Below are 26,465 nucleotides of genomic sequence, written 5' to 3'. Positions count from 1 at the left end.
ACCCCAGGTAGCCCGGGGCAGCTGAAGGGTGAAAGCTCCGGAAGAAAATCTGGGACTTTCACAAAAGATACACTTGTTTCCAGTGTCAGCCTGGGGCTAGACCCATGAGACACAAATGAGAAACCAGCAAAGTCCTTTATTTTCTGGAGAAAGCCGAATTTTGCATGTGAGCTCTTCTGAGGCACTTGGCTGTGGCGTAGGAAAGGCAGAATAACTTTGCCGGCCTCAGTACTACTGAGGCAAAACCCTGGTGCATTTCCCCATGTTACATAAGCCATATAGTTAGATAAACGCTGGTTCATCTACTAAATAAGTACTGAAAATGAAAAGTGATTATCCTTGTCAAGTGCTGTGTAAATGCAAACTCTTTTTACTGTGAGTCCAGAACTTAAATAAAAAATCAAGCCATCATTCTTTTTCCGATAATTGCCCCTAACATTTTGCCAGTGACCACTTTATAAAGGAATCAAATCCAAATGCTGGATTATTTAATCAGATTTCACTGCGTTTTAAATGAACGGGGATAGAAGGTGACACTTTAGGACATGTGACAGAGCTCATGTCTAGGCTCCTTCCATTTCTAATGTATCTCTAAACTTTATCCCTTTTATTTAGATTGCTTTATTCAACACATGCAATTGTAACAGCATATAAAGGGTTTTTCTGACAATGTACTGTTCCCTAAATAAAAAAATAAAAGTGATCCCTCCATGTTTTATCATATTCCCATTTATACATTTTATCATAGGCAACAGAGAAAGGTTCAAGGACTTTAGAATAAATTTTAGAGCATAAGTTCAGTAATTATTTAGCTTTAGATTGTTAAGCATATATTCGAATTGTATTACTTTTCCTTTTCATAAAATGTTTGTGTTTTCACTAAAATCAGTTGGCCTTTTGTAAATTAACCATAGCAAACAATAAAGGAATATTCTTCAGACTGAGACAAAAGACCTTGATAAAAATAACTGATATCTTGGCTCTCTAATCATATTATTCTAGAGCCTTAATATTAAAGAGCTCTCATAATTGGCAATTGAATAGCTCTCCGTTAGTCTCTCTAAAAATAAGAGTTTTTAATCTCTTCTTGCAGGCTAGAAGAGTCTTATGATTTAAATATATTTTGGAAATCTGTTTCAACAGTTAAATCAAAAATGTCTGATATTTTCAATTACTTAAAACATTTATGATTTTAAGCTCCCAGCAGAAATCTGCTGCTGAAGGGGAAAAAAAATTAAGAGCTGTTAGTCAGAAAGACGCTTATATAAGAACTGTGACATTGGTCATTGCTTTGAAAGCAGGAAGTCCTATATTTTAGACTCAAGGCTTTAAGGAATCTTTATTGAGCATCCCTCCCCCCCCCCTCCCCCCCCGAGCTGAGACAAATGGCTGATGAGTGAAATCTTGAGAAATGCTCACAGCTTTTCTCCTTCATTCTGTTACAGCCCGGAAGATGGTGAGATCCATCCAGAAATCTGTCGGCTTTATATCCAGCTGCAGTGTTGCTTAGAAATGTACACAACAGAGATGCTCAAATCCATATGTCTGCTGGGGTCTCTTCAGTTTCATCGAAAAGGTATCTGCATTTAGTGTATTGCCATAAACACTGAGGAATGTTAAACAAAAGCTAATCTTTCCCAAAGCCCTAAATGCACCCCATGGCTATCTACACACAATTAGAATGGATGTAAATGTTCAGGGAATGTTTGACATAAATTAATAAAAGAACTCTAGACCAATACTAAGTGCATAAGAACACTGATCATCTTGAACAGAAATTGTGGTAGAAACTGTTCTCAAATGTATCATTTTACCACTTGTGAACATGACTTTGGTTACAATCAGCGTGGGGAATAAAAATATATAACAATCTTACTAGGGGTAAATGCCATCCAAGACTGCTGCTATTTCCCTAAATGAATTTGGCTGCAAGAAGACAAATTACATATTATGTCTCAAAGATTTAAAAATAGGGGGAACTCAACCAACAATAGGGAGGCAGATGAGTAACAGAAAAATCTCATTCCTGGACTTAAATCATAAAGGAATATATTGGCTAAAAGGCCTGAAACTTCCAGAGGTGCCCATGACTTGAGCGTGGTTTGATCAGACTTTTGACTCACATTCTGAATGATTCTCTCTGCCTTCTCCTGGGGGTTGGCTTTACCCTCACACTGCTTTCCCTGACATCAGCGAACTGATTCCAATGGGTCCAGTCATCACACCTGCATACTAAAGGATCCATAAAGAGACTTTTCCCCCACTATAGACTAGAAAATGTCCTGAGCTTCTTTCTGATTGGGTCAGATTGGCCCATGGGTCTATAACTGAACCAATCACTGTGGCCAGAGGAATGGTTTTATACAGATTGATTCGGCAATCAAGGCCCATTCCTGGGGAGGAAATCAAAAGTTTCTATTAGTTGCTAATTAGGAGGATTCCAGCTATATTTTCTTTACTCATTCAGTGAACAAATAATTTATTAGAAATCTCTTAAAGGCAAACACTTTATGCTTGAGCTCAAAAGAACAGGATGATGTGAAGAAGGCAATCCTTGTCTGTGATTTAAATTCAGAGAGAGTAAACCCTGTAATTTCAGGGAAAATTTTATAAGAAGGATGGGGATTGAGCTGGGCTGTGAAGATAGGGTTCAAGTAGAGAAGGAAAAAGAAGGACCTTGCAGTTCACATAGAGACTTGACATCAAATGAGCGTGCAGTTTGGGGGGAACTAAATGGCATAACAAAGTCCTTGTAAAAATCAAATCTTGCATACGTGCTACGTATGCACAGGGCAGAACTAAAAATAGGATTATTCTACACTGCTCCAGAGAAGGGAGAACATTTTTTTGAAACATGAATATTACTTTTTTTTCCCCTTTCTCCTTCTAAAAGCTGACCTTTCAACAATTTCCTTCACTACTTCTGTTATTAATGCAACTGAACATGTTTGGAGAGATTAGCTCCTAGACACTCCTAGACACTCCTGATACCTGATCAGAAAACTGAACACTCACACACACTGACGACATTCAAACAAGTTGTCACTGGCCCAATGTCTTCACTCATCCTGTCTACTCGCTCACTCGCTCATGCTGTCTCTTTCGCACACACACACACATGCATGCACGCACACGTGTGTGCACTCATGCGTGCACATGCATGCATTCTTACATGAACTCACATGCAGAGTAGCATTTTCATTCTTTTGAAGCGTGGTTGAACAGAACAGGTATGGGTAGCTTTTTTCTGGCTCTGCATTGGCTACTCTTGCAGTATTTTATGTCATGAGCGTGTTGCCACTGCAGTCTCCCTGGTTGATGACATGTCCTGAACACTCAGTGACCTCCAACCCCACTCCCGCTCTAACTCCTGTGTGCCACCTGGTCTCCTGCCATCCACTCCTACTCTGTCTTTTCACAACCTGCTTTTGAAAGAAAGGCTCTTCTCAGCTAGCTCTCTGTTTAAAAGTAAAAGGGACTCCCTCATCCAGGTTGTTTCTTTATTGTATTTGGAAATACTGTATTGTCTTGAGCACACAAGTAAAAACACACGGCCTCTTAGCTGATCAGCTCATTTGGTCTTCAGTGCCTCCTGTCTTCATTGTCAGTCTCTGACCTGCTCCCTTCCCTGCTTCTTATTCTAAAAATAATAACCCCCTGCTCTCACACTTAGCCTTCCATGTAAAACACTAAAAAGAATCTGCCTGATAGGGTCTTTGATTTCTCCCACATATAGGATTAAGACTCCACTTGGACATCTATTTTATTCCTCTAAAATCATTATTCTTTAAAGTGTAAATCCTTAGACAAACTGCTTCAAAATTATCCAGGATGCCGACTAACCTTGCAGGCTCATGGATCCTACCCCAGACCTACTGCATCAAATCTCTGGGGGCCCTCCAGGTGATTCCGAAACACCGTGAAGATTGGAAGGTGTCACTCTACCCTTTGAAACAAAAGGAAATCACCCCACTATATGAGTAAAAACTAAACCTTCCAGATCCTTACCTTGCCATTCTCTATCCACCTAAGTATATGCTTTCAACTTTGTTCTATGCTTTCTTCTTTATCATCCACGCTGATGAAAACCAAATACGAAAGCAGTAGGTACCTCTGATGAGCAAGGGCTGTGTGTGATGGCTCGTGCTGTCTCCGCAAGCCCTTGACACGACCATTGAAATCAAGCTGTGGTGTTCAAAGTGTAGTCTCCACACTAGGAGTACCAGCATCACTCGTTAGAAACGCAAATTCTTGGGCCCGAACCTAGATCTATGGTATCGAAAGCTCCCCAAAATTTACTTTCTTCCTGCTTGAAGAAAATTAAAAGAACAATTCATCGAGACATCTCTCCAACTGAATCTATTTGTAGCCTTCTGTAACCTTCTGTAATCACCGTCTGGAATCAGCAAACCATCCTTCTACCCCTGGCAAGCCTCCTGTGTTTCCAGGAAACACGTCCAAGAGCTAATTGTCTCATGTACTGTTACCTCTGTCTAAGCACCAGTAGAGGTAAGGCAATGAAGACAAAGAGATTTTCTTAGTGAGAAATCTTTAAACTAGGAGTAAAGAAAACTATCTTATTTAAAGTTAAAAAAAAAAAAAAAAAAAAAAAAAAAAAACCTGGGGCACCTGAGTGGCTCAGTCAAGTTAACTGTCTGACTTTGACTCGGGTCATGATCTCAGGTTGGTGAGTTGGAGCTCCGCATTGGGCTCACTGCTGCCAACACTGAGCCCCCTTCAGATCCTCTGTTCCCCTCTCTCTGCCCCTCCCCCCCACCACTCTCACCCCACCCTATCACCCCTCACCTCCCTGCCTGTGCATGTTCTCACTCTATCTCTCAAAAATAAGTAAACCTTAAAAAAATAATTAATAAACTTGAAAAACTACGTGGAAAATGGAAATAAGTAACTAGAAATAGGCACCAAGGAAAATATCATTAAACCAGAGAAAATAAAGCACTAGAAAACATGTATGCAAATACATACTTGACAAATATCCTGAAAATTTCTGGAGTGCCAAATAAAATACTAGCTCTTAGAAAAGGGATGGTTCCATTAAAGAAATTATTCCTAATTTTTCTAGCCCTATATTTGTATTACACTTCTCTATTTCTTTATTCTCTCCGTTAATTTCCTCATTACATCTAGGAGATTAACCCTATAATGATTGCTTTCGACTCCTGGCTTCTTTCTGTTCACTAATTTATATTCCCACCATCAGAATGGCATAGAAAATGTCAGTTCATGTCATTAGTTTTTCTTCTTTCTTTCTTTGGTATTATTGGAAACTGGAGAGTAAACTGTGTCCAAGAGCCTCCAGCTAGTAAACAATAAGTATATGAAATGTGCTGCTAACAATCTGGAAGGCCATGATGAAAGAGAATAGAAATACTTGACTCCAGTGACCATGGACTGCCAGAAATGACTGGAAGAAATATGTCTAGGGGAGCCTCATTGACTCAGCCCATAGAGCATGCAGCTCTCCATCTTGGGGTTGAAAATTCAAGCCCCAAATTGGGTGTAGGGATTACTTAAAATCTTAAAAACAAAAGGAAGAAATATGTCCACAGACCACAGCACAGGAGTACTCTTACTCAAGTAAGAGTGGGGCAAATTAAGAGATGTAACATTCATCTTGTCCTGGAAACGTACAGCCCCTTCTCATAAAAGTAGACAGAGGGGAGTCAGCAAGCCTAAGCGGCCTTACTGCATGAGAACAAGAAATGGGGAAGGGATGGGGAAGAAGGCTCTGCCAATGTGACTTACTAAGTCCCCTTTCCCCAGGATCTATACAAATCTGTCTGCCAAGATTAAAGATGCCAGATAACATATTCTTTATCCAAAGGCAGTAGTATCTCTGGTGTGGCCTTGGGCTAGGGAAGTGGCCTGTCTAGAAAATCTCACTAAGTCCCTTTATCCAGGAAATCAGTAGTCCTTGGAATCTTGGGAATAGTGACTCCCATTCTAGTCTGTGACACTTCAAATATCTTTCTACTTAGAATTTCTTTCTGGTATGTTTCTTCTAATGTGTGGTAAAAGTTGGTGTTTGGATAACTTTTAGGTTAGCTAATTTCTTATCCCTCTGCATGAGTGTTACTGGTTGGCCATTCCCCCTCTTCTTCACTATTTCTTTTCCATCAGAGAAAAGGAAGGAATTGTAACTGAATCAAGTTTGGCTCTATAGGAGGGTCTTTGGTCAATTTGTTGTTGTTGTTGAGATTAGATATTGAAGCCAGATTGTTTCACAATTACATGTACTTGTAACTCATTTTTATTTCTAGTTACCCCGTGGCTACCACCAGAAGTTCAGCAAGTACTCTGTATCATGTTTAGTTTTGCTATTGTATTGAGGAGTCATAAGCTTACTCTTTGGAGAAAAAGAGTGCACAAAGTTACGGCAGGAGCAAAGAGTATGGTTTCCTTCTGGGGAAAATAAGGCTCAAATCATTTTAAAGCTCCTGTAGGGAGCTTGGATTTAGTACTGAAGATTGTCTTCTTCTCCCAATTAAGCAAATTCTAAGTATCCTTAGTCCTTAACATAATCTTCTGTGGATCTTCATGCTTTTTCCATGCACCATGCTTCTGAATTTTTGCTGTCTCATACATCTCCCTGGTACAATCTACTTGGAAATCTTTTAAAATTTACAAGACCATGCTACTGCCAAAAAGAAGAAGGAGAAGGAGGAAGAGGTAGAGATAGAGGAGGAGAAGGAGGAGAAGAATAAGAAGAAAAACAGTAATGAAATGTTTTTCTTTTTTCACGGCCAACAAAATTAAAGTCAATTACAGTAATGTGAGGTAAAATCCATATTTAATAAAGGCATTGGGTTGTACCATGTAGCTTGTGGTTTGGAGAATTGTTTATTTCAAGAAGATGACAGATGGGAATAATTTTAGTCATTCTGTAGTTTCATATTCTAACACTTAAAGTTGTAGATTGGACCATTGCTTGACAAAGTGTAATTTCTTTGTTTATACTGCAAAATAGTTGCTCTCTCTTCTTCACACTTAGTTAATAGGAAATCTTTTCCCATAGCTGAGTCCATGTATCGCACTGACCATCAGTGCCTGTTTCCTGCCACCAGATGAAATGAGGCTGTAGGTCTCATTTGCTCTGTTGGCAGAAAGTGGGGCCAGGTTCCTAAGGGAATTGAATGATCCTACTGTTTTGACCATGGTTTTCCTCTCTCTCGCGTTCTCTCCCCATTGAATCAGTTTGGGCAACAGTGCTATTGAAAGGAGCAGAGACAACAGAACATTCCAGCGCAGCTCCCCTTCACATGTGAACTTGCTCTTTCCATCTGTGTTTTTGCCTCACCTGGCTCTGACAGTGAGGGGGCAGTGGTCCCCTCTGACTCTGCTCTACCTCTGGGCCACAGCTTACAGCCAAATTGTCCCCAAGTCCTCTGACAGTATGATGTAATCACAAAGGGAAAGGAGAGAGAAATGTTGAAAGTTGAAAAAATCTTAATTCAAAATCTAGTGGGAGCTGAGAGCTCAAGATGCTATTATGAGAAATTAATGAACTGCCTGCCATCCAGCAAAATACAGGATGAACTCAAGACAAAGAATAGAATATGAGCAGTAAAGACTCCAATGTATTCAAGCCTCCTATTAAGAAATGTAAAGAAAATGACCCACACCAATAAAAGAAACAAGCAACATAAAAACAGAAATAGAATATAGCCACAAGACTTTATTTTCCAATGTAATGAAGCAATTGATACTAAAATAGAACAGCAGGTTAGAAGAAATGAAGCAGAATAGATCTTAGACTATGATTCAAATTCTGAGTGGAAACATGCGTTCATTCTTTGAACAAATATTTATTGAGCACCTATCATATCTAAGGATATGATAGCACCTAGAACAGGTGCTAGGGGACTTCAGGGATCAACGCTGAAGACATACCTTTTATTGTCAAGTATATACTCTAGAGCAGAAAAATAGGGAAAAAAAAAGAAAAAAGAAAAGAAAAGAGGAGAGGAAAGAAGAAAAAAATTCAAATGTTCTAAAAATCCCCAATACTAATAAGTGCAATGTCAGTAATTAAAATAGGATAGATGATATAATAGAAAGTAACTGGGTGGCTACCCTAAAAGGGAAGGTCAAAGCTCTGTGAGGAGACAGCATTTAATCTAAGATTTGAATGACAAGATGGAAACAACCTCATAAACATTGGTGTCTGATGCAAACAATCCAAGACTAGAATGAATTTGCACTGTTTGCAGAATATAATTATAACCACCTTCTGGAATCTATTGCAAGGGTTATCTAGCACCATTTATTACTCTCTCTCTCTCCCTGTCTTCATATGCCAAACAGTGAGTAGGACAACATATTCATCACCTTGTGCCAAAGTTGAGTCAGTTGAGGACTAGGATGATAGCAGTAACAATAGCTTCCACTTACTGTGTACTTTCTACTAGCAGCTGCTTTATACATACTATCTGGTTTTTTCCTCACTGTTATTTCCTCCATCGGACAGATGAAGAACCCGAAGCTGAAAGAGATAACTTGCCCAACGTCCCATAGCACATTAAGCCCACTGCAAAGTTCCTGATTGTTCCAACACACCAGACCCTTTCCCACTAAGCTCCACTGGAGAAGGGCAAGAGAACATACCAAAGGGAGAAATAAAAAGTACTAGTATGATTGGTTGAATTTTATCCACAGATTTGACTTTTTAAAGATTAGTGTACATATTTCAAAATACCGTGTTTAATGGCTAAAATCTATTTTGTATTTAATTTCCTACCAAAATAACATTAAGTTGGAGAGTTAGTTTTAAGATGGGAAGCAAACTTAACTCCATAGATCATTCAATGATCTATTTATAGATATATTTATTATAGATGTATTTATCATAATGATCTATTTATAAAATATTTTACTTTGGGTGGGAAGAATTCTGACAAAGAAATGAGTATATTTAGTAAAATTAAATTAAATTAAAATTAAAATTAAATAAAATGTAACATTTGTGTGATCCAAAGGAAGGATAATTCAGCCATCATACTCCTGTGGGAAAATTGGAATTAATTAATTATACAGTAAATATACCTTATATATTGTTCTGCTCTACTTTAGGGGCCAGAAATGAAGCAGTAAAAACTGCATAGGGACCTTCTTCAAATGCATCTCTTTATCTGCTCTTCTCCAGTGCTGCTGGGGGACCCTTGGGCCTCTGCTTCCTCACATAGCTACGTGCAGCTGCCAAGATGGCTGCTACTGTGGGGGCAGTGACAGGACTACAGTACCATAAGGAGCACAGAGGACTGTGGGGAAAGGAGGATAGTTCCGTATCTCTCCCAAATTGGCAGATGTTTATTTTCCAGTGTATGGATAAGAATAGAGCTCTGTTTATGTTATCATTTTTATTTTCCACTATGTGTTTCATGGCACTGTGAATATCTTCTTACCACGGCGTAGAAAAGCCTTTGAAACTACTTTCTAATATAGGTAAACAGCTAACTGAATTAAAATAACTTACCTCTTCTCAAACTACATACTTTTTAGAAACTCGAGAGTAAAGTTGGATTACTTCACAAGCAGCCTACATTTCCTCAGTTTGTTTGTTTTTTTTTCATAGTGCAGAGAGGTAAAAAGCACCTACCGGTTATGGAAACACTTGAGAGCGAGAACAACTACCTAGATAAGGTTCCATACATGCATCTCATGTAAACCGTGTTCGTTTTGCTCCCAGTCAGGATGAAAACTTTTGTGAAAGCCTTGTCTGTGCAGAGCAGACAACGTGTTGGGAGTACCAAGAACACAGGCAATTTGCCCCAATCATCAAGGAGATGAGAGTGCAGTGGTGTCATATTAGCTCAGAGAAGATTGGTTTTGATTCCTAGGGAAATGTATGCAAATGGATGAAATGGACATTGCTAGACACCAGGGGCCTCCAAAGAGACACTGTCTATAGCAGTAATTCCCAATGTCACTGGCAGGAAAGCAAGAAGGAGTGGGAGGGAGAAAGGGAAAAGCAGTAGAGGAAAGCATGGATAGAGAAGAAAGAGGGTAGGAAAAATAAGAAATCAGGAGAAGGAAAGTCAAGTCGAGTGTGATAAAGAAGCTCGCACTGGCAATGAAGGACCCCAGCACCATCTGCCAGGGCCCGTGCCTAGGATTTCTGAGGTGGAGGGTACTCTCTGGAACTCTTGAGGCTGCCCCAGAATCAGATGTGTTTTTATTTCTCCTAAACAACTGACCATTTCTCACGAATATAAGAATAACCAACTTTCCAAACTGGTATGTGCTTCATGGGTGGTTTCTCTTAACTTTTCCTCAAACACGCCTATTATATTATCCATAAACAAACTAAAAATACATAGAAACCCCAAGGGAGCTGAAGGCAAAAAGCTTTGCAAGGCCCTGAGGAATGTAGCCAACTTTCTGATGTCTAGTTCTTAACAGTGATGAAGCCAGCTTAGTGTGATTTCAAGGTACTCTATGGACTCTCTCCCCTACGTCTATCCCCTCCCTGAGCAAATATTTGTTCACTGAGGCCTGAAATTGATTTTTCAGGGGACAGAGTTTTTCATTTCATAATCAGAAATGATTTTGAATGCATATTCACTCTCTTGGGTACAGTAAAACGTTGACTTGAAGTTACCATTTGTAAGCTGGTTGACCCCTTTCCTGAGAGCCCACCTGATGTTAGAGAACTGGTACTCCAATCTAAGGACACCTGGTCAAACAGGGAAGCTAGGGATAAGGAATTCAAACTAGCCACTGTCCAGGTGTGTAGACCAGACCTCTGCTGACTCATTAATGTGGTCATAAGAACATCTATGAACTGAACCTAATTTTTCAGCTTCATCTTTCACTAACAGTCCTCACCTCACCTGCCCCCCATACCTTGTCCTGCCACTCTCCAGGCATCTTGAACTATCTGTAGGTATAGTATCTGTAGGTACTTGAACTTGCACGTTCTTTGCAGTTCCTCCTTTTGCTTGGAACTTATTACCCATCCTCCCCCATCCCACGCCCATTCCTTTCATCTGGCCTACTTTCTGGGTCATAATTTAGATGGGACTTCCTATAGGAAGCTTTCCCTGGGCGTACATCCCCAAGCATTTCCATGGCACGGATTTTAGCACCTTTACATTGAGGTGTAGGTAGTTGCCTGTTTTCCTGTCTGTTGTCCTCTCTAGACTTGATCACCTTGAGTGTATTCACCGTTGTATCCCCAGAATTTAGCATAGTGCCTAGAGCAAAATTTCCATGAATAACTAGTGAATGGATGAATGTACTGCTTTCATTTTGCATTTATTGTCAAAAGAGAGGGAGTATAATTTGTGGAAAATCTTGTCCAGACATGTTAGACTGAACTCATACATATATTTTCCCTCCTTCGGAAACTCCATTGAAATAACAGAAAAAAGATATCATGAAAAAATAAATAAATTCATATTAGTTCTTATATTTGTCAGGATAGAGTACTGCTTCATGAAACAACACCAAATCTTGATGGATTAAAACAGTTAGAATTCATTATCCATGACAGGGTCCAATGCGAGAACTGAGAGGGTGAGCAGTTTTGCTCCTTCCATTCTCCACGTCCATCCAATGGTCAGGAGGAGAAAAGACAGCAAGGAGAATCACATGGGAGGATTTTTCGGAGTGAATTTGGAAGAGGAATACATCACTCCTACTTACAATCCACTGGCCGTAGCTCTCCCACATGCCACCCCCGCCCCCCACCCCCACTTGTAAGAGGAAAAGGAAACAGAGGTTGGCAAACAAAGAACAGTCTTCTATGCCCCTGAAAAACAAGGAAGGACGTCTTCAACAAACCAGAAATTTGGAAGAATTTCTCAAAGCTCCAAAGTTATTGCGATTGAATTGGTAGATATAAATGAACAGAGGAAACCACAGCTGATAAGATACTCAAAAAGAAACAAAAGAAATTCAAGCAGGAGAAAATTACTGCAAAAATAAAATCAATTCCAGAAATACTTTGAACTTGGAATCAACAAATGCAAATCACAGGAAGGGTTTCTGGGACTATTGTCAGGGAAATTAATGTTTGAAATGGCATTCAGAAAAAACTGGGCTGCCCCACACTGAGCAATGAGACCATCACTGCTCGCCCCAGGAGGACATCTGGTGTGATTGTCCGGACTGGGCAGCAAAGCAGAGCAGAGTGTGAAATAACTCTGAGCCTCCATAAAGACAGCTGTAGAAGAAAAAGAAAGTGAACACATTACTCCAGTGTTTTTTCACAGGCTAAATTGTTCAGTATATCTCACTGGAGTAGGAGTTTTATTTTTATTTTGATTTTTTAATATATGAAATTTATTGTCATATTGGTTTCCATACAACACCCAGTGCTCATCCCAAAAGATGCCCTCTTCAATACCCATCACCTCCCCTCCCCTCCCTCCCACCCCCCATCAATCCTCAGTTTGTTCTCAGTTTTTTAGAATCTCTTACGCTTTGGCTCTCTCCCACTCTAACATCTTTTTTTTTTTCCTTCCCCTCCCCCATGGGTTTCTGTTAAGTTTCTCAGGATCCACATAAGAGTGAAAACATATGGCATCTGTCTTTCTCGGTGTGACTTATTTCACTTAGCATCACACTCTCCAGTTCCATCCATGTTGCTACAAAGGGCCATATTTCATTCTTTCTCATTGCCACGTACCACTCCATTGTGTATATAAACCACAATTTCTTTATCCATTCATCAGTTGATGGACATTTAGGCTCTTTCCACAATTTGGCTATTGTTGAGAGTGCTGCTATAAACATTGGGGTACAAGTGCCCCTATGTGTCAGTACTCCTCTATCCCTTGGGTAAATTCCTAGCAGTGCTACTGCTGGGTCATAGGGCAGGTCTGTTTTTAATTTTTTGAGGAACCTCCACACTGTTTTCCAGAGTGGCTATACCAGTTTGCATTCCCACCAACAGCACAAGAGGGTTCCCATTTCTCCACATCCTCTCCAGCATCTATAGTTGGAGTAGGAGTTTTAAACAGGAAACTCTGAGTAGACAGGAGGCCCAAAAAACAGGCAAGTGCCCAGGTAACTTGTTACTGGAGATGAGAAGCACCCAGAAGATAAGCTTTAAGCGCCCATTTTGCAGCCACACATCCTGTCCCTTCACCAAAATAATCAGAAGGAGGGCACTGTAATCAGAACAATAGGCAAACAGAGATCCTCAAAGATAAATCTGGATAGATATCCAGGAATGACAAATTAAAAAAAAATCGACTTTGGATGAGCCCCACTTCTCTCTCTCTCTCTCTCTCTCTCTGCCCCTCATGGGATTCTCTCTTCCTCCCTCTCTCTCTCCGCCCTCACTCGCTTGCTCCCTGTCTCTAATGAAAAAAAAACCCAACACCCCAAAAAGGCGATGCCAACTGAAATAAACAAACAGCTAATACTTGAAGAACAAATTGTAAAGTAGAAACAAAGAATTTAAGATATATGTAGTTGATATTCTCAGAGACATTTGAGTCTATCATACCCATAAAAGAATAACTGTCAGTAACAAAAAGGAAGCAGCCAAATTTGTTGGAGATAAAAATGTTATCAACCAAATAAAAACTAAATAGCTGGGTTATTTAGTGTTAGGAGGCAACTCTCCAGCTTCTTGCATTTCTGTACATCTTGCCAATGGAGGCACTGACTGCCCTTTTGTTTTATACTATCTTTTCAAGGGTATTTACTTAGCAGATGCCTTGGAAAATAGAGATAGCAGCGCTTTCCAGAGTAAGGCATCCTGACTATTCAGTATAATGAAAATGTTTCCCTCTTGGGCAAAGGGCAGACATGCTTATAAAAGGCACATTTCCTAAGCTCAGGGTTCCTCTTTTGTCACACAGCCCCTTGTTGGACAGGTAGTGATCTGACCCTTTTTGTGTCTCCCTGTGGGAATTAGGATTCAAGAAAACAACACAAATGCTTATTAGGATGGCCACTACTATTCTGTGAGTAATCAACTGGTTTTGTCTCTGACCCAGAAGTCTCCAGGCTTCTTCCAGTATCCATCAAACTGTGGCAGGCTCACCAACAGGTATAATAAAATCTCAGACCCTTCACAGTTCTTAACAATTGTTATAATGAATATACTGAGACCCTAAAATAGTGAACTATAAGATCAAGTCAAGGTATTCTCCCAGAATTCAGCCCCCAAAATAAACGTGGAATATGGAGGATAGTTAAGAAACATATAGGATGGATCCAGAGACTCCAATAAGAAATAGGAATTCTGAAAGAATGGAGAGAATAGAGAGAAGGAGATAATCAAGAAAAAGAGAAAAACTTTTCCCAAACCTAAAAGAAATAGTTAAATTGAAAATGCTGTAACATCTCAATGAATCACTCCATAGAGTACTTAGCAACTATTAAGGGAAAAGGGTACATCTATAATGGTAGATCCCCTTTTTCCATTGGAATGAAAGCTTTGGACAGAAACCAAGCCACTAATAATACTTAACTAACAATAATGGGACAAACTGACTCATATGCTTTCTAATGCACTGCACTAAGCCAGTCACAATAGCACTTCTATAATACCCACACCAAAAAATGTTTACTCTGAATCCACACATGCAGAAACAATAAGAAAATCCAAACGGAAAGACTTTCTATAAAACAACTAGCCTGACCTCTTCATTCAAAAACATTAATAACATGGGGGCACCTGGGTGGCTCAGTAGGTGGAGTGTCTGACTCTTGATTTCAGCTCAGATCATGAATTCTCAGTTCATGAGTTCAAGCCTCACATTGGGCTCCATGCTGACAGCGTGGAGTCTGCTTGGGATTCTCTCTCTTTCCCTCTGTGCCCATCCCGTTTGCTCTCTCTCTCAAAATAAAAATAATAAAACTAAAAAACTTAAGAAAAATGCTAATGACATGAAAGTCAAAAAAAGACAAGGGTGCAGTTCTAAAAGAAAAATGACAACTAAATGCAGTGCATAGTCCTTTTATGGAAACTTCCTTTTAAGTTTATGGAACTTAAAAAAAACGGTTAGAAAAACATTATTGGAACAATTGGGGAAACATGAATACAGACTGCACATTAAATATTAGTATTGTATCAAATTGTATTGAATCATATTTAATCCAAGCTAAATAATTTTTTGGCCCAATCATTGTTTTGAGGTTATGTAGGGAAAAGATCCTGTTCTTTAGGAGATATATGCTGAAGTAGTTAGAGTAAAGTGCCATTAATGTCTGCAACTTACTCTTAAATGGGTCATAAAAAGTTATATTTGTATGTATATGTGACTTTAAATATAAAAATTGTATACAATCAATACAGTATGTGTATATGAAATCTGTACACATATACATACACATAGAGAGATGGAGAGAAATAAAATATAACTAAATGTTAACAGTTTGTGAAACTGGAATATTTGGGTGTCCGTTATATTTTTACAGGTTTGCCATAGGTTTGCAAATTTTCAAAATAAAAAAATAGGAGGTAATAAATTACAAATGCCAATCAAATGCCAAAAAAAGATTAACATAAAAAGAAACTATTCCTATACATATTTAGGACCCATTTCATAAATCAAAAAATGTGAAGATAATACCCTAAAAAGTTTTCAGAGAGCTGTAAACAGGCTACACACAAGTCATTTTGGATATGGATGTAAGATAAGGAAACAGTGGCATCCAAGTTTTGAGAGAAAGTTACTGTGAAGACAGATTTCCATATCTAGTCAATTAAAATTTAAGTGTGAGTGCAAAGAAAGAGAAAAGAGAAGAAAATGTATTTTCCACAGATACTCTCTGAAGTAATTAGTCAAGTATGCTGCAACAAAATGGAAACTGCATCCAAGAAAGCTGAAGATGTGGGACCCAAGAAATGTGGTATACAAAGAAAGCAGGAGCCATACGTACATAGCAGTAGAGATATGAAACAGTTACAAGAAAAAACATATTCAAATTTATGTACTATTAAAAATGTATTTAGTTAACAAATACGTAAGGGGCGCCTGGGTGGCTCAGTCGGTTAAGCGTCTGACTTTGGCTCAGGTCATGATCTCCCATCTCATGAGTTTGAGCCCCACGTCAGGCTCTGTGCTGACAGCTCGGAGCCTGGAGCCTGCTTCAGATTCTGTGTCTCCCTCTCTCTCTGCCCCTCCCTCCTCTCAAAAATAAACATAAAAAAAATACATATGCAAGATAATTTCTAAAAGAGATAAGTACTATAAAGGCAATAAGCAGATACTGTACCAGAAAGGGATGCCCAACATGAAGTCAGTGCTATCAGTAAGTGAAAGCAATTAATATCTACTTGCAGAGTAAACTTGACCCCATAAATATTCTGCAATTGAGAACCCCTTAAATGCATACTGATACCTGCTGTCTTTGAAGATGTTTCAGCCAGAGAAGATGCAATATGATCAAAATTCTGCAGAGATTTTGTGAGCTGATAGAAAGCACTCAACTGCAAGCCCAATGTTCAAGGCTTTTATTTTTGTTCATCTGCATTAGCAGAGTTAGAACTAGTCACTGAAAATGAGGAAAAGGAGGAGATGACCTGGTGAGATGACAAGCTCACCGGTGTGTTTCAGTTATATGAACAGTTATTTTACTTTGAAAAGGTCATAGAATGATGTGTGTCTTATATAAGTAGTAGAATTATTACACGCAGTTAAGTGTAAAACTGATTGTAGATTGGGTTCTCTTTATGCCTTTGCCTGTAAAAAGTATATACATGAGGGAGGTAAAGAGAGGACTCCAGGGGCACCTGGGTGGCTCAGTCAGTTAAGCATCCAACTTCAGGTCATGATCTCACGGTTCGTGAGTTCAAGCCCCATGTCAGGCTCTGTACTGATAACTCAGAGCCTGGAGCCTGCTTCAGATTCTGTGCCTCTCTCCCTTTCTCTCTCTCTCAAAAATAAATACACATTAAAAATGTTTTTTTTTTCACATTAAAAATGTTTTTAAAGAGAGAGAGGGGACTCCAAGAAAGAGCATCACGCTACCTCGTGTCCTCCCTGTTCTCATTTGAATGAAAGCTTTGAGCTGTACAGTCCTGACCACAGGAGAGGGGCTACTGTGGCCCCAAGCCAAGCAAAACCCATAGGCAGAGAATTAAGTCTGCATATGTATCTTCTTTCTCTACTCTTCACTGCCCAAAAAGCATACTGCTTTCCCCAAATCATTTCAACTCCACAGGAGTACCCCAGGAGCCATGTGTGGCCCAATCCTTCAGAGTTTTGAAAAGCAAAAAGCTAGGGTTTGGTTCTTTTTGCTTCTCTCTCAGAGCTTAGCTATCACTGCAGAACTGTATCCTAAGGCTGACCCTGCTGAGCGGCGGGTAGCAGATGGGCTATAGTTGTTGCACTTTCCCAGGAAGCACAATGCAAATACTTTTAAGAGGTCAGTGCCCTCCAACTGTGAAATCGTAACATGCTAACTTACGTGCTTGATTAAATTTCACCTCCCCCCCACCCCCAGCATACCATAAAATTGGAAAAGCAATTCCATCACCCAGGATCAATGTGCATAAAGTATACACAAAAGGATCAGAAGTTCTCATCAGTAAACTGTGTGTTTGCCTTGGCTGAATATTCAGAGGTCCATTTCTACTCTAGGTTGATGAATGATGTATAGTTAATTACCACTTAATTGCTTGTTTCTTTTTCCTTGTGTTGCTGCCATATAGGTTAGAAATTACAAGGATGAGATTTTGGCTAGTCTCCTTCAGTCAGGAATCCAAGGGAAAATCTTCCCATTAGATTTTACCATCCTATTCACAAGTGTGTTTGCTTTATTTATTTATTTTTTTTTAACCATGCAAAACACACATCAGGACTAGGGAAACTGAGCTAAGAGGTAGCCTGGTGTGGCTGCTCTCTCATGAATATTCAACAATATGGGATATAATAAATTCTTACCAACTAGTCTAGAGCCGTATCTACGTAATACAAATAAAACTGGATAGAAGAGTAAAAAAGAATCTAGCGTCAAGCCCAGTACCTGATACTTAGCTGATACTCAAGAAATATTTATAAATGAATAAATAAGTGAATGAATGAACTCATAACACTCAGTTCTCGGGCTTCATAAGCCATTTCCATGACACCAGGATACACCCTTGCAGATGGCAAATGTTCAGAGCAGAATAAAAGACATTAACAGATGATATCTGGGCAATAGACTATAATTCCCATTTATTTTCATATGAATTTATTGCTGAACCAATTTGAAGATTTGTTTCTAGAAAGTATTGATTTATTCACTTGAGATCAGTCATGGTAAAATACAAGTCTTAGCAGAGTGGCAGTGCATTGCTGTGGATGGCTACCCAGTATGTACATGGAACTTTAGTTTATGGCACTTTATGGTCTCAGCAGAGCAAGGCTGGATCTTGAGGTTGAACTATTTCCTCAAAGAAGGATAAAGTGAAGGAGGCTAGAAAGCCAAGGAAATGGAAGACAAGTCCACAATCTCAGTTATTTCCCATATACTAAGATACAACTATTTTCTACATGCTGGGTCCCCAAATTTACATTTATTTAAGGGAGATGAATCCAAGAGAGCCAGTGTCAGAGTCAGAGAGAAGGGCAGAAGCTCTCATTCAACCTGCTGAGTGTCACCTACTCCTGGCCCTTATAGTTGCTCCTGAATCAAAGAACCAAAAAGCAGCATGATTTCACAGGCTGAAACCCCCCTCTCAAGATGACCTGATCTATCTCACTAAGAATGGATTATAGAGCACCAGTATTCCATCAAAGATGGAGCCCTTACTTTTATCTTGATCTTCAGGGTTTCCCAGAATGTTGTGAAACATGCTATGCACACACACACACACACACACACACACACACACACACGTACATATATTTATATAGCTAGAAACAGAGATAGATACCTATATTCAGTATTATTCAGAAATAAATGAATTAGTATAGCATTTCATATTCAGAAGTTATTAGGGTTAATGGAGCCCATGACTCAAAACATAGACAATCTTTGCAATGATATCATGGCTATAGAACTTGCATTTCTGATTTCTTATCCTTTTCTTTACCAACATCCCCTCTCCCCTCTTTAGGAAAGGAGCCTGGTGGGGGAACCAAGAGTTTGGACTGCAAAATTGAGGAGAGTACTGAAACACCTGCTCTAGAGGACTCCTCATCATCCCCTGTAGATATTCAGCAACATTCCTGGCAGGTTTCCACAGACATTGACAACACTGAAAGGTGAGTGGGAAGTTACTGCCAGTATTCCTCCAGTTCATATTCTTAGGGGCTACAGAAGTGGAGATTTTCTCTTTCATATTCTTATTTCAGAAAACTGAGCTAGCAGAAGGTAAGGAGTCCAAACCCTGCAGTAGAATGGTAGAATTTTCAGTAGTCATAGGCTCCCAGGGCTCTTTGTATCCCACTCCAACACATTGTGTCTCCATGGAAATGAAAACAGTGTGCTCCCATGGGAAGGGAGAAAGTTGGATCCATATACCATCACAGTTCACCCACAGGGCTGGGTACTAAAATTTCCATTTGCTTAAAGGGAGAGGAATCCAAAATCATGCAAATATGCCTCCAGTAGTCTCTTAGATTTCAGGTGTATGGAATGGCCTGCTTAGGTTGCAGTCCACGGCTAAGCATTCTGCCCAATTGACAGACAGCTTTTCGTAGTGCTCCCTTCTCTTGCTTTCCCAGAATGCAGCTGAGGGCCCCTTGGTGGCCAAAGCGAGTTAATGCACTTACCTTAACAAGCACCAGATCACTGCTAGATAGGGAGTTTCCTTCTTAGGAAGAAGAGATTCTAGAGTAATTCAGTTTCACTTAGGGAAAGGAAGCAATAATAATATAATAATAAGTGCCATGGCTCATATACATGCTAAAATACCATTCTGTGAGGCAGGAGGACAAGACCCTTATTTATTGGCCTTCACAGTGATATCATGTCCTTTGCTACTAATGTCCCTAGAGCTGGCACAAAGCAGTTGAATGAATACTGGGCAGTTCCACTGAGTGCTTTGTGTAGAGTTGAATCATTGACAAGATAATGAACATTTTATTTTTTTTATTTTTAGAAATGTAACACACAATGGAATTTATAGCCATTGTGGTTCTACTTTCAGATTGTAATATAATTCTAAAGCTAATTACTGAATTTCTGTGTTTATAGAAAATTGAAGCATGTGGTAATTATATGCTATTAATAAAACTTGGATTTTGTATAAGCTTGGAAATCTAACAATTCAAACAATAAAGCTGTTTGGCACAGTCTGATAGAGCTATAGACAAATGGTGAGGGAATGATTTATCTTAATTTATGAAATAGAAAATGCTTTGCTCTATTTTCAGGAAGAAATATCTGCCAGAGGGCCATGATCAGGGCATAATCCATCAGCAAAGACATTTGCCTTTTCAGAAACCAAGCACAGCATCTATATCTAAGCCTTCTGAGCTTTTAAGAAAGCAAGCTATGGCTGGCAATAAAAATAAGACAGGGTGGAGTTGGGTTGAAGATGATGGCATAAGAAGATGTAAACTCACTCTCTCTCATGGATCTGACAAATACACAATGATTTATAGAATAAATTCCTTTGAAAAAGAACAGCAAATTGGATGAACAGAGCATCCACAACAAAAGACGGACAGGACAGCATTGAGAAGGGTAGGAGAGGCAAAGAGTGTCTTGCCAAAAAGACTCCACCCTAAGTGCCATGATCCACCATCAGGAGGGATCTCAAAAGTACAGTACTTTTCCCTAAGAAGTGAGGGGTTTATCCTCCACACCAGGCACCCCAACCCTTAGATCCTACATGAGAGGTATGAGCCCCCTAAATGTCAGACTTTGAAAACCAATGAGGATTACATCTAAGATAACTGTAAAACTGAAAGAAATGGAGAACCCACTCTTAAGGACTCAGATTTACTCACTCTGGGACCCAGCACAAAAACACCAATTTGAAAAGTGCCTAGATCATATGTAAAGGAAAACAACTTACTCAACTTAAAGTACCTGCCAGAGAGGCAGGAAAATGTTCGCATTTTATCCAGAGACAGAGACATTGGTGGCCACCATATATGTGACCTCTTCCTACCTTGCTAAGTTCAGTATTGGTAGGCACCATTGTGGAACTATCCCTCTAACCTGTTAGACCTGGTGAGCATGCCCACAATCAGAGCAAAACCACACATCATAGCCAGGCCAAGTGCCAATTCCACCCACCCTGATACCACAAATACAAACCTGCCACAGCAGATGGCTGTGTGCAGCCCATAGAGGGGACAATACTTGGGCGCCTAGCTCTGGTGGTCAGAAGGGCTCCACGTGACATCTCCTGTCCAAGGACATTCTTCAAGACTGGAAGGTGTAGTTGATTTGACTAATACATACAAACCAACACAGAGAGTAAGACAGAATGTTTCCACAAAACATTATGTTTCAAACAAATAAACAAAAAACAAAACAAAACATCAGAAAAAAATATTAATGAAACAGATAAGCAACCTACCTGATAAAGTGTTTACAGTAATGGTCAGTAAAGATGCCCACTGAGCTGGAGAAGAATGGATGAACATGGAGATCCTCAACAAAGAGACAGAAAATATAGAAAGTTTCATACAGTAGTTACAGAGCTGAAGATTACAATAACTGAACTGAAAAGTACACAAGAGGAGTTCAACAGCAGGCTAGATGAAGCCAAAAACCAGATCAACAAGCCAGAAGACAAAGGAATAGAAGTCACCTGGGCAAAACAACAAAAAGAAAAAAGAATTTTTAAAAAATGAAGATAACTTAAGATAACTTTGAGACATTAAGTGGAGAATAATGTTCACATTATAGAGGCTTGAGAAAGAGAAGAGAGAGAAAAAAGGCCATAAAACTTATTTGAAGAAGTAAGAGTTGAAACTTTTTTAATCTGAGGAAACAATCCAGGTTTATGAAGCACAGAGAGTCCCAAATAAAATGAACTCAAAGAAATCCACAAGACACATTATAACTAAAATGGTAAAAGTTAAAGATAAGAGAAAATCCTAAAAGCAGCAAGAGAGTATGCTAGCAGATTTTTCAACAGAAACCTTGCAAGTCAGAAGAGTGGCATAACATATTCAAGTGCTGAAAGGAAAAAAAAATCACCAAGAATTCTCGGCAAGTTATTCAAAATTAAAAGAGCGATGAACAGTTTTCCAGATAAGCAAAAGCTATAAAGGAGCTCATCCCCACTAGCCCAGTATCACAATAAATGTTAAAGTGACTTCTCTAAACTGAAAAGAAATGATACAAATAATAACAAGGGAATAAATATAAAATCCTACTGGAAAAGTTAAATATGTAGTAAAAGTAGTAAATCAACCACTGACAAACCAACTATGAAGGTGAAAAGACAAAAATAGTACAGTTAACTAAAACTACAAAAATTAAAATGATGCATAAAATAAAAAGATGTAAAAATGTGACATCAAAAATATAAAATGAAGGGGAGAGAAAAAAATGTAAAGTTTTGTCATGCTGCTATTAACTCAAAACAGACCATTATACACATAGGAACTTGTATGTGAACTTTATGGTAAGCCATAGAGCAAAAACTTACCATAAATACACAACAGAAAATGAGAAAAGAATCTAAACAAAACATAAAAAGAGCCATCAAACCACAAGGGAAGAGAGAAAGAAGAAAGGAACAGAGAGGAACTACAAAAACAGCCAGAAAACAATTAACAAAATGGTAATAAGTACTTATCAGTGGTTACTTTAAATGTAAATGGACTAAACTCTCCAATGAAAATATAGAGTGACTGAAGGGATAAAATAAGACCCATCTATATGCCATCTACCAAAAACTCACTTCAGAAGTAAGGACACACACAGACTGAAAGTTAAGGGATGGAGAAAGATATTTCATGCAAATGGAAATGAAAATAAGGCTGGTGTAGGTATATTCATAGCAGACAAAGTAGACTTTAAAACAAAGACTATATGATAATAGGGGGATGCCTGGCTGGCTCAGTTGATAGAGCATGTGATTCTTGATGTTGCAGTCATGAGTTCAAGCCCCACACTGAGGGTATAGTTTACTTAAAACAAAGACTGTAATAATAGACAAATAAGGGCATTACATAGTCTAAAGGGATCAATCCAACAAAAAGACATAACACTTTTAAATATATATGTATCCAACAAAGAAACACCAAGATATATAAAACCAATTATTAACAGACCTAAAGGAAGAAATTGACAGCAATACACTAATAGTAGAGGACTTTAACATCCAATTTACACCAATGTAGAGATCATCCAAAGCCAAAATTAATAAGAAAACAATGGCCTTAAATGATCCATTACAGCAGATGCACTTAGTAGATATATACAGACATTCCATCCAAAAGCAACAGAATACACATTCTTTTCAAGTGTACATGGAACATTCTCCAATACAGATCACATGTTAGGCCATAAAACAAGTCTCAGTAAATTCAGGAAGACTGAAATCATATCAAGTATCTTCTCTGACTACAATGGTATGAAACTAGAAATCAATTACAAAAAGAAAACTAGAAAAACCACAAAAATGTGGAGATGAAACAACATGCTACTAAACAACCAATGGGCCATCAAAGATGTCAATAAAGAAATTAAAAAAAAAAGAGACCAATGAAAACAGAATTATGACATACCAAAATTTGTAGGATGTAGCAAAAGTAGTCTAAGAGGGAAGACTATAGCAGACTTAACTCCATAGGCAAGAAAACTATCAAATAATCAACCTAACTTTACAACCTACAAAGGCAGAAGAAAAGCAAAGCCCAAATTCAGTAGAAAGAAGGAAATAGTAAATGCAGAGTGAAAAGAAATGAAATAGAGACCTAAGGCGGGGGGTGGAGGTGGGGGACAATAGAAGATCAATGAAACTAAAAGCTGGTTCTTTGAAAAGATAAACAAAACTGAAAAACCTTCAGCTAGACTAACCATGAAACAAGAGAGAAGTCTCCCATAAATAAAATCTGAAATCAAAGAGAAGTTACAGCTGACATCACAGAAATGCAAAGGACCATAAAAACTACTCCAAACAAATATATGCTAGCAAACTGGACAATCTGGAAGAAATGGATAAATTCCTAGAAACATACACTCTTCCATGACTGAATCATGAGGAAATAGAAAATATAAAGAGACCAATTACTAGTAAGGAGATTGAATCAGTAATCAAAAATCTCCCACATAACAAAAGTCCAGGACCAAGCAGCTTCAAGGTGAATGCTATGAAACATTCAAAGATTTAATACATATCTTTCTCAAACTCTTCCAAAAAATGTAAGAGGTGGAAACACTTCCAAAATCATTTTATAAGGCTAGCATAACCCTGATACCAAAATCAGACAAAGCATCACAAAAAAAGAAAATTAGAGGCCAATGTCATTGATGAACATTGATGCAGAAATTCTCAACAAATTATTAGCAAACCAAAGACATTAATACATTATTGTATCCATACACTATGATCAAGTGGAATTTATTCCAGGGATACAAGGACGGTTCAACATCTGCAAATCAGTCAGTGTGATACACCAGATCAACAAATGAAGTATAAAAATTGTATGATCATCTCAATAGCTGCAGAAAAAGCATTTGACACAATTCAACACCATTTTATGAAAACTCAACAAAGTGGGTATAGAGGGAACATATTGCAATATAATAAAGGCCATATATGATAAACCCATGGCTGACATCACAGTCAGTGGTGAACAGTTGACCACTTTTCCTCTAAAATCAGGAATAAGACAAGAATGGCCAATCACTTTTATTCAACATAGTAATGAACATCCTAAAAACAATAATTAGGCAAGAAAAAGAAATAAAAAGTGTCCAAATCCTAAATGAAGAAGCAAAACTGTCACTATGTGCAGATGACATGATACTATATATAGAAAACCAAAAAAAACTCCAACAAAACACTGTTAGAATTAACAAATTAATTCAAAAAATAATAATAAATTCAGTAAAGTAGCAGGATACAAAATCAACAAACAAAAATCTGTGATAGCTGTATACACTAATCACAAACTATCAGAAAGAGAAATTAAAAAAATAATTCCATGTAAATTGCATCAAAAACCTGTGAAAGACCTACACACTGAAAAACATAAGACACTGATAAGAGAAAATGAAGACAACAAATAAACAGAAAAAAGTATCCCATGCCTATGGATTGGAAGAATTAATAGTGTTAGAATGTCCACAACTATCCAAAGCAATCTACAGATTCAGTGCAATCCTTATCAAAATTCCAGTGAAATTTTTCACAGAACTGGAACAAATAATTCTAAAAATTGCATAACACCACAAAAGATGTTGAATAGCCAAATTATTGTTGATAAAGAACACAGGTGAAGGTATTACACTCCCTGATTTCAAGCTATACAACAAAACTACAGTAATCAAAACCATCTTATATTAGCATAAAAACACACACACATCAATAGAACAGAATGGAGAGCCCAGAATTAAACCCCCACATAGATGAACAATTAATTTATGACAAGGAAGCCAAGATCATACAATGGAGAAAGGACATTCTCTTCAACAAATGGTCCTGGAAAAAATAGACAGCCACATGACCACTCTCTTATACGATGCACAAAAATTAACTGAAAAATGGAGTAAAAACCTGAATGTAAGATCTGAAACCATAAAATTCCTGAAGAAAACATAAGCGGTAACCTCCTGAACATGAGTCTCAGTGATATTTTTTTATGTATAGGATTCCAAAGGCAAGAGAAACAAAAGCAAAAATAAACAAATGGGATTACATCAAACTGAAAATATTTTGCATAGTGAAAGAAATCATCATTAAAAGAAAAAGGTGATCTACTGAATGGGAGAAAGATTTTGCAAAGCATATATCCAACAAAGATTAAGATCCAAAATACGTAAAGAACTTATACAACAACAAAAAAGAAACAGTCCAATTAAAAATGGTCAGATCTGAATAGACATTTTTTCACAGAATACATAGTTGGCCAACAGACACATAGAAAGATGTTCGACATCACTAGTCATCAGAAACACAAATCAAAGCTAAAATGAGATATCACCTCCTACCACTTAGAAGAGCTAGTACCCAAAAGACAAGAAATAACAAGTGTTAGCAAGGATGTGGAAAAAAGGGATCTCTCATACACAGTTGATGGGAATGTAAATTGGTGCAGCCACTATAGAAAACAGTATAGAGGTTTCTAAAAAAAAATAAGAATAGGACTAACATATGATCCAGCCATTCCACTTCTAGGTATTTATCCGAAGAGTGTGAAAACCCTGATTCAAAAAGATATATGCACCCCTATGTTCATTGCTGCAGTATTTATAATAGCCAAGAAATTGAAACAACCTAAATTTTCATCAGTGGATGAATGGATAAAGAAGATCTGGGGTGTGTGTGTGTGTGTGTGTGTGTGTGTGTGTGTTTTAAAATGGAAAACTATTCAGCTTGCTATTTGCAACAACAGAATTCACCTTGAAGGTATTATGCT

The 26,465-nt window shown here is 38.3% G+C and overlaps 1 protein-coding gene across 1 annotated transcript in view; it reads left to right on the top strand.

The window, feature by feature from the left end:
• The window catches only part of RGS7BP (regulator of G protein signaling 7 binding protein), a 103,996-nt gene that overhangs the window by 61,965 nt on the left and 15,566 nt on the right, over nt 1-26,465 (top strand). The window contains exons 3-4 of the mRNA XM_019414331.2: nt 1,446-1,576; nt 19,028-19,175. Of these exons, the coding sequence (XP_019269876.1) occupies nt 1,446-1,576; nt 19,028-19,175 (279 nt within the window). The remainder of the gene's footprint in view (nt 1-1,445; nt 1,577-19,027; nt 19,176-26,465) is intronic.

This window comes from Panthera pardus, unplaced genomic scaffold (assembly GCF_024362965.1).
Source record: "Panthera pardus isolate Hobbes unplaced genomic scaffold, ASM2436296v1 HiC_scaffold_2, whole genome shotgun sequence".
Taxonomy (NCBI): domain Eukaryota; kingdom Metazoa; phylum Chordata; class Mammalia; order Carnivora; family Felidae; genus Panthera; species Panthera pardus.
This window is presented reverse-complemented; position numbering and strand designations above follow the sequence as displayed.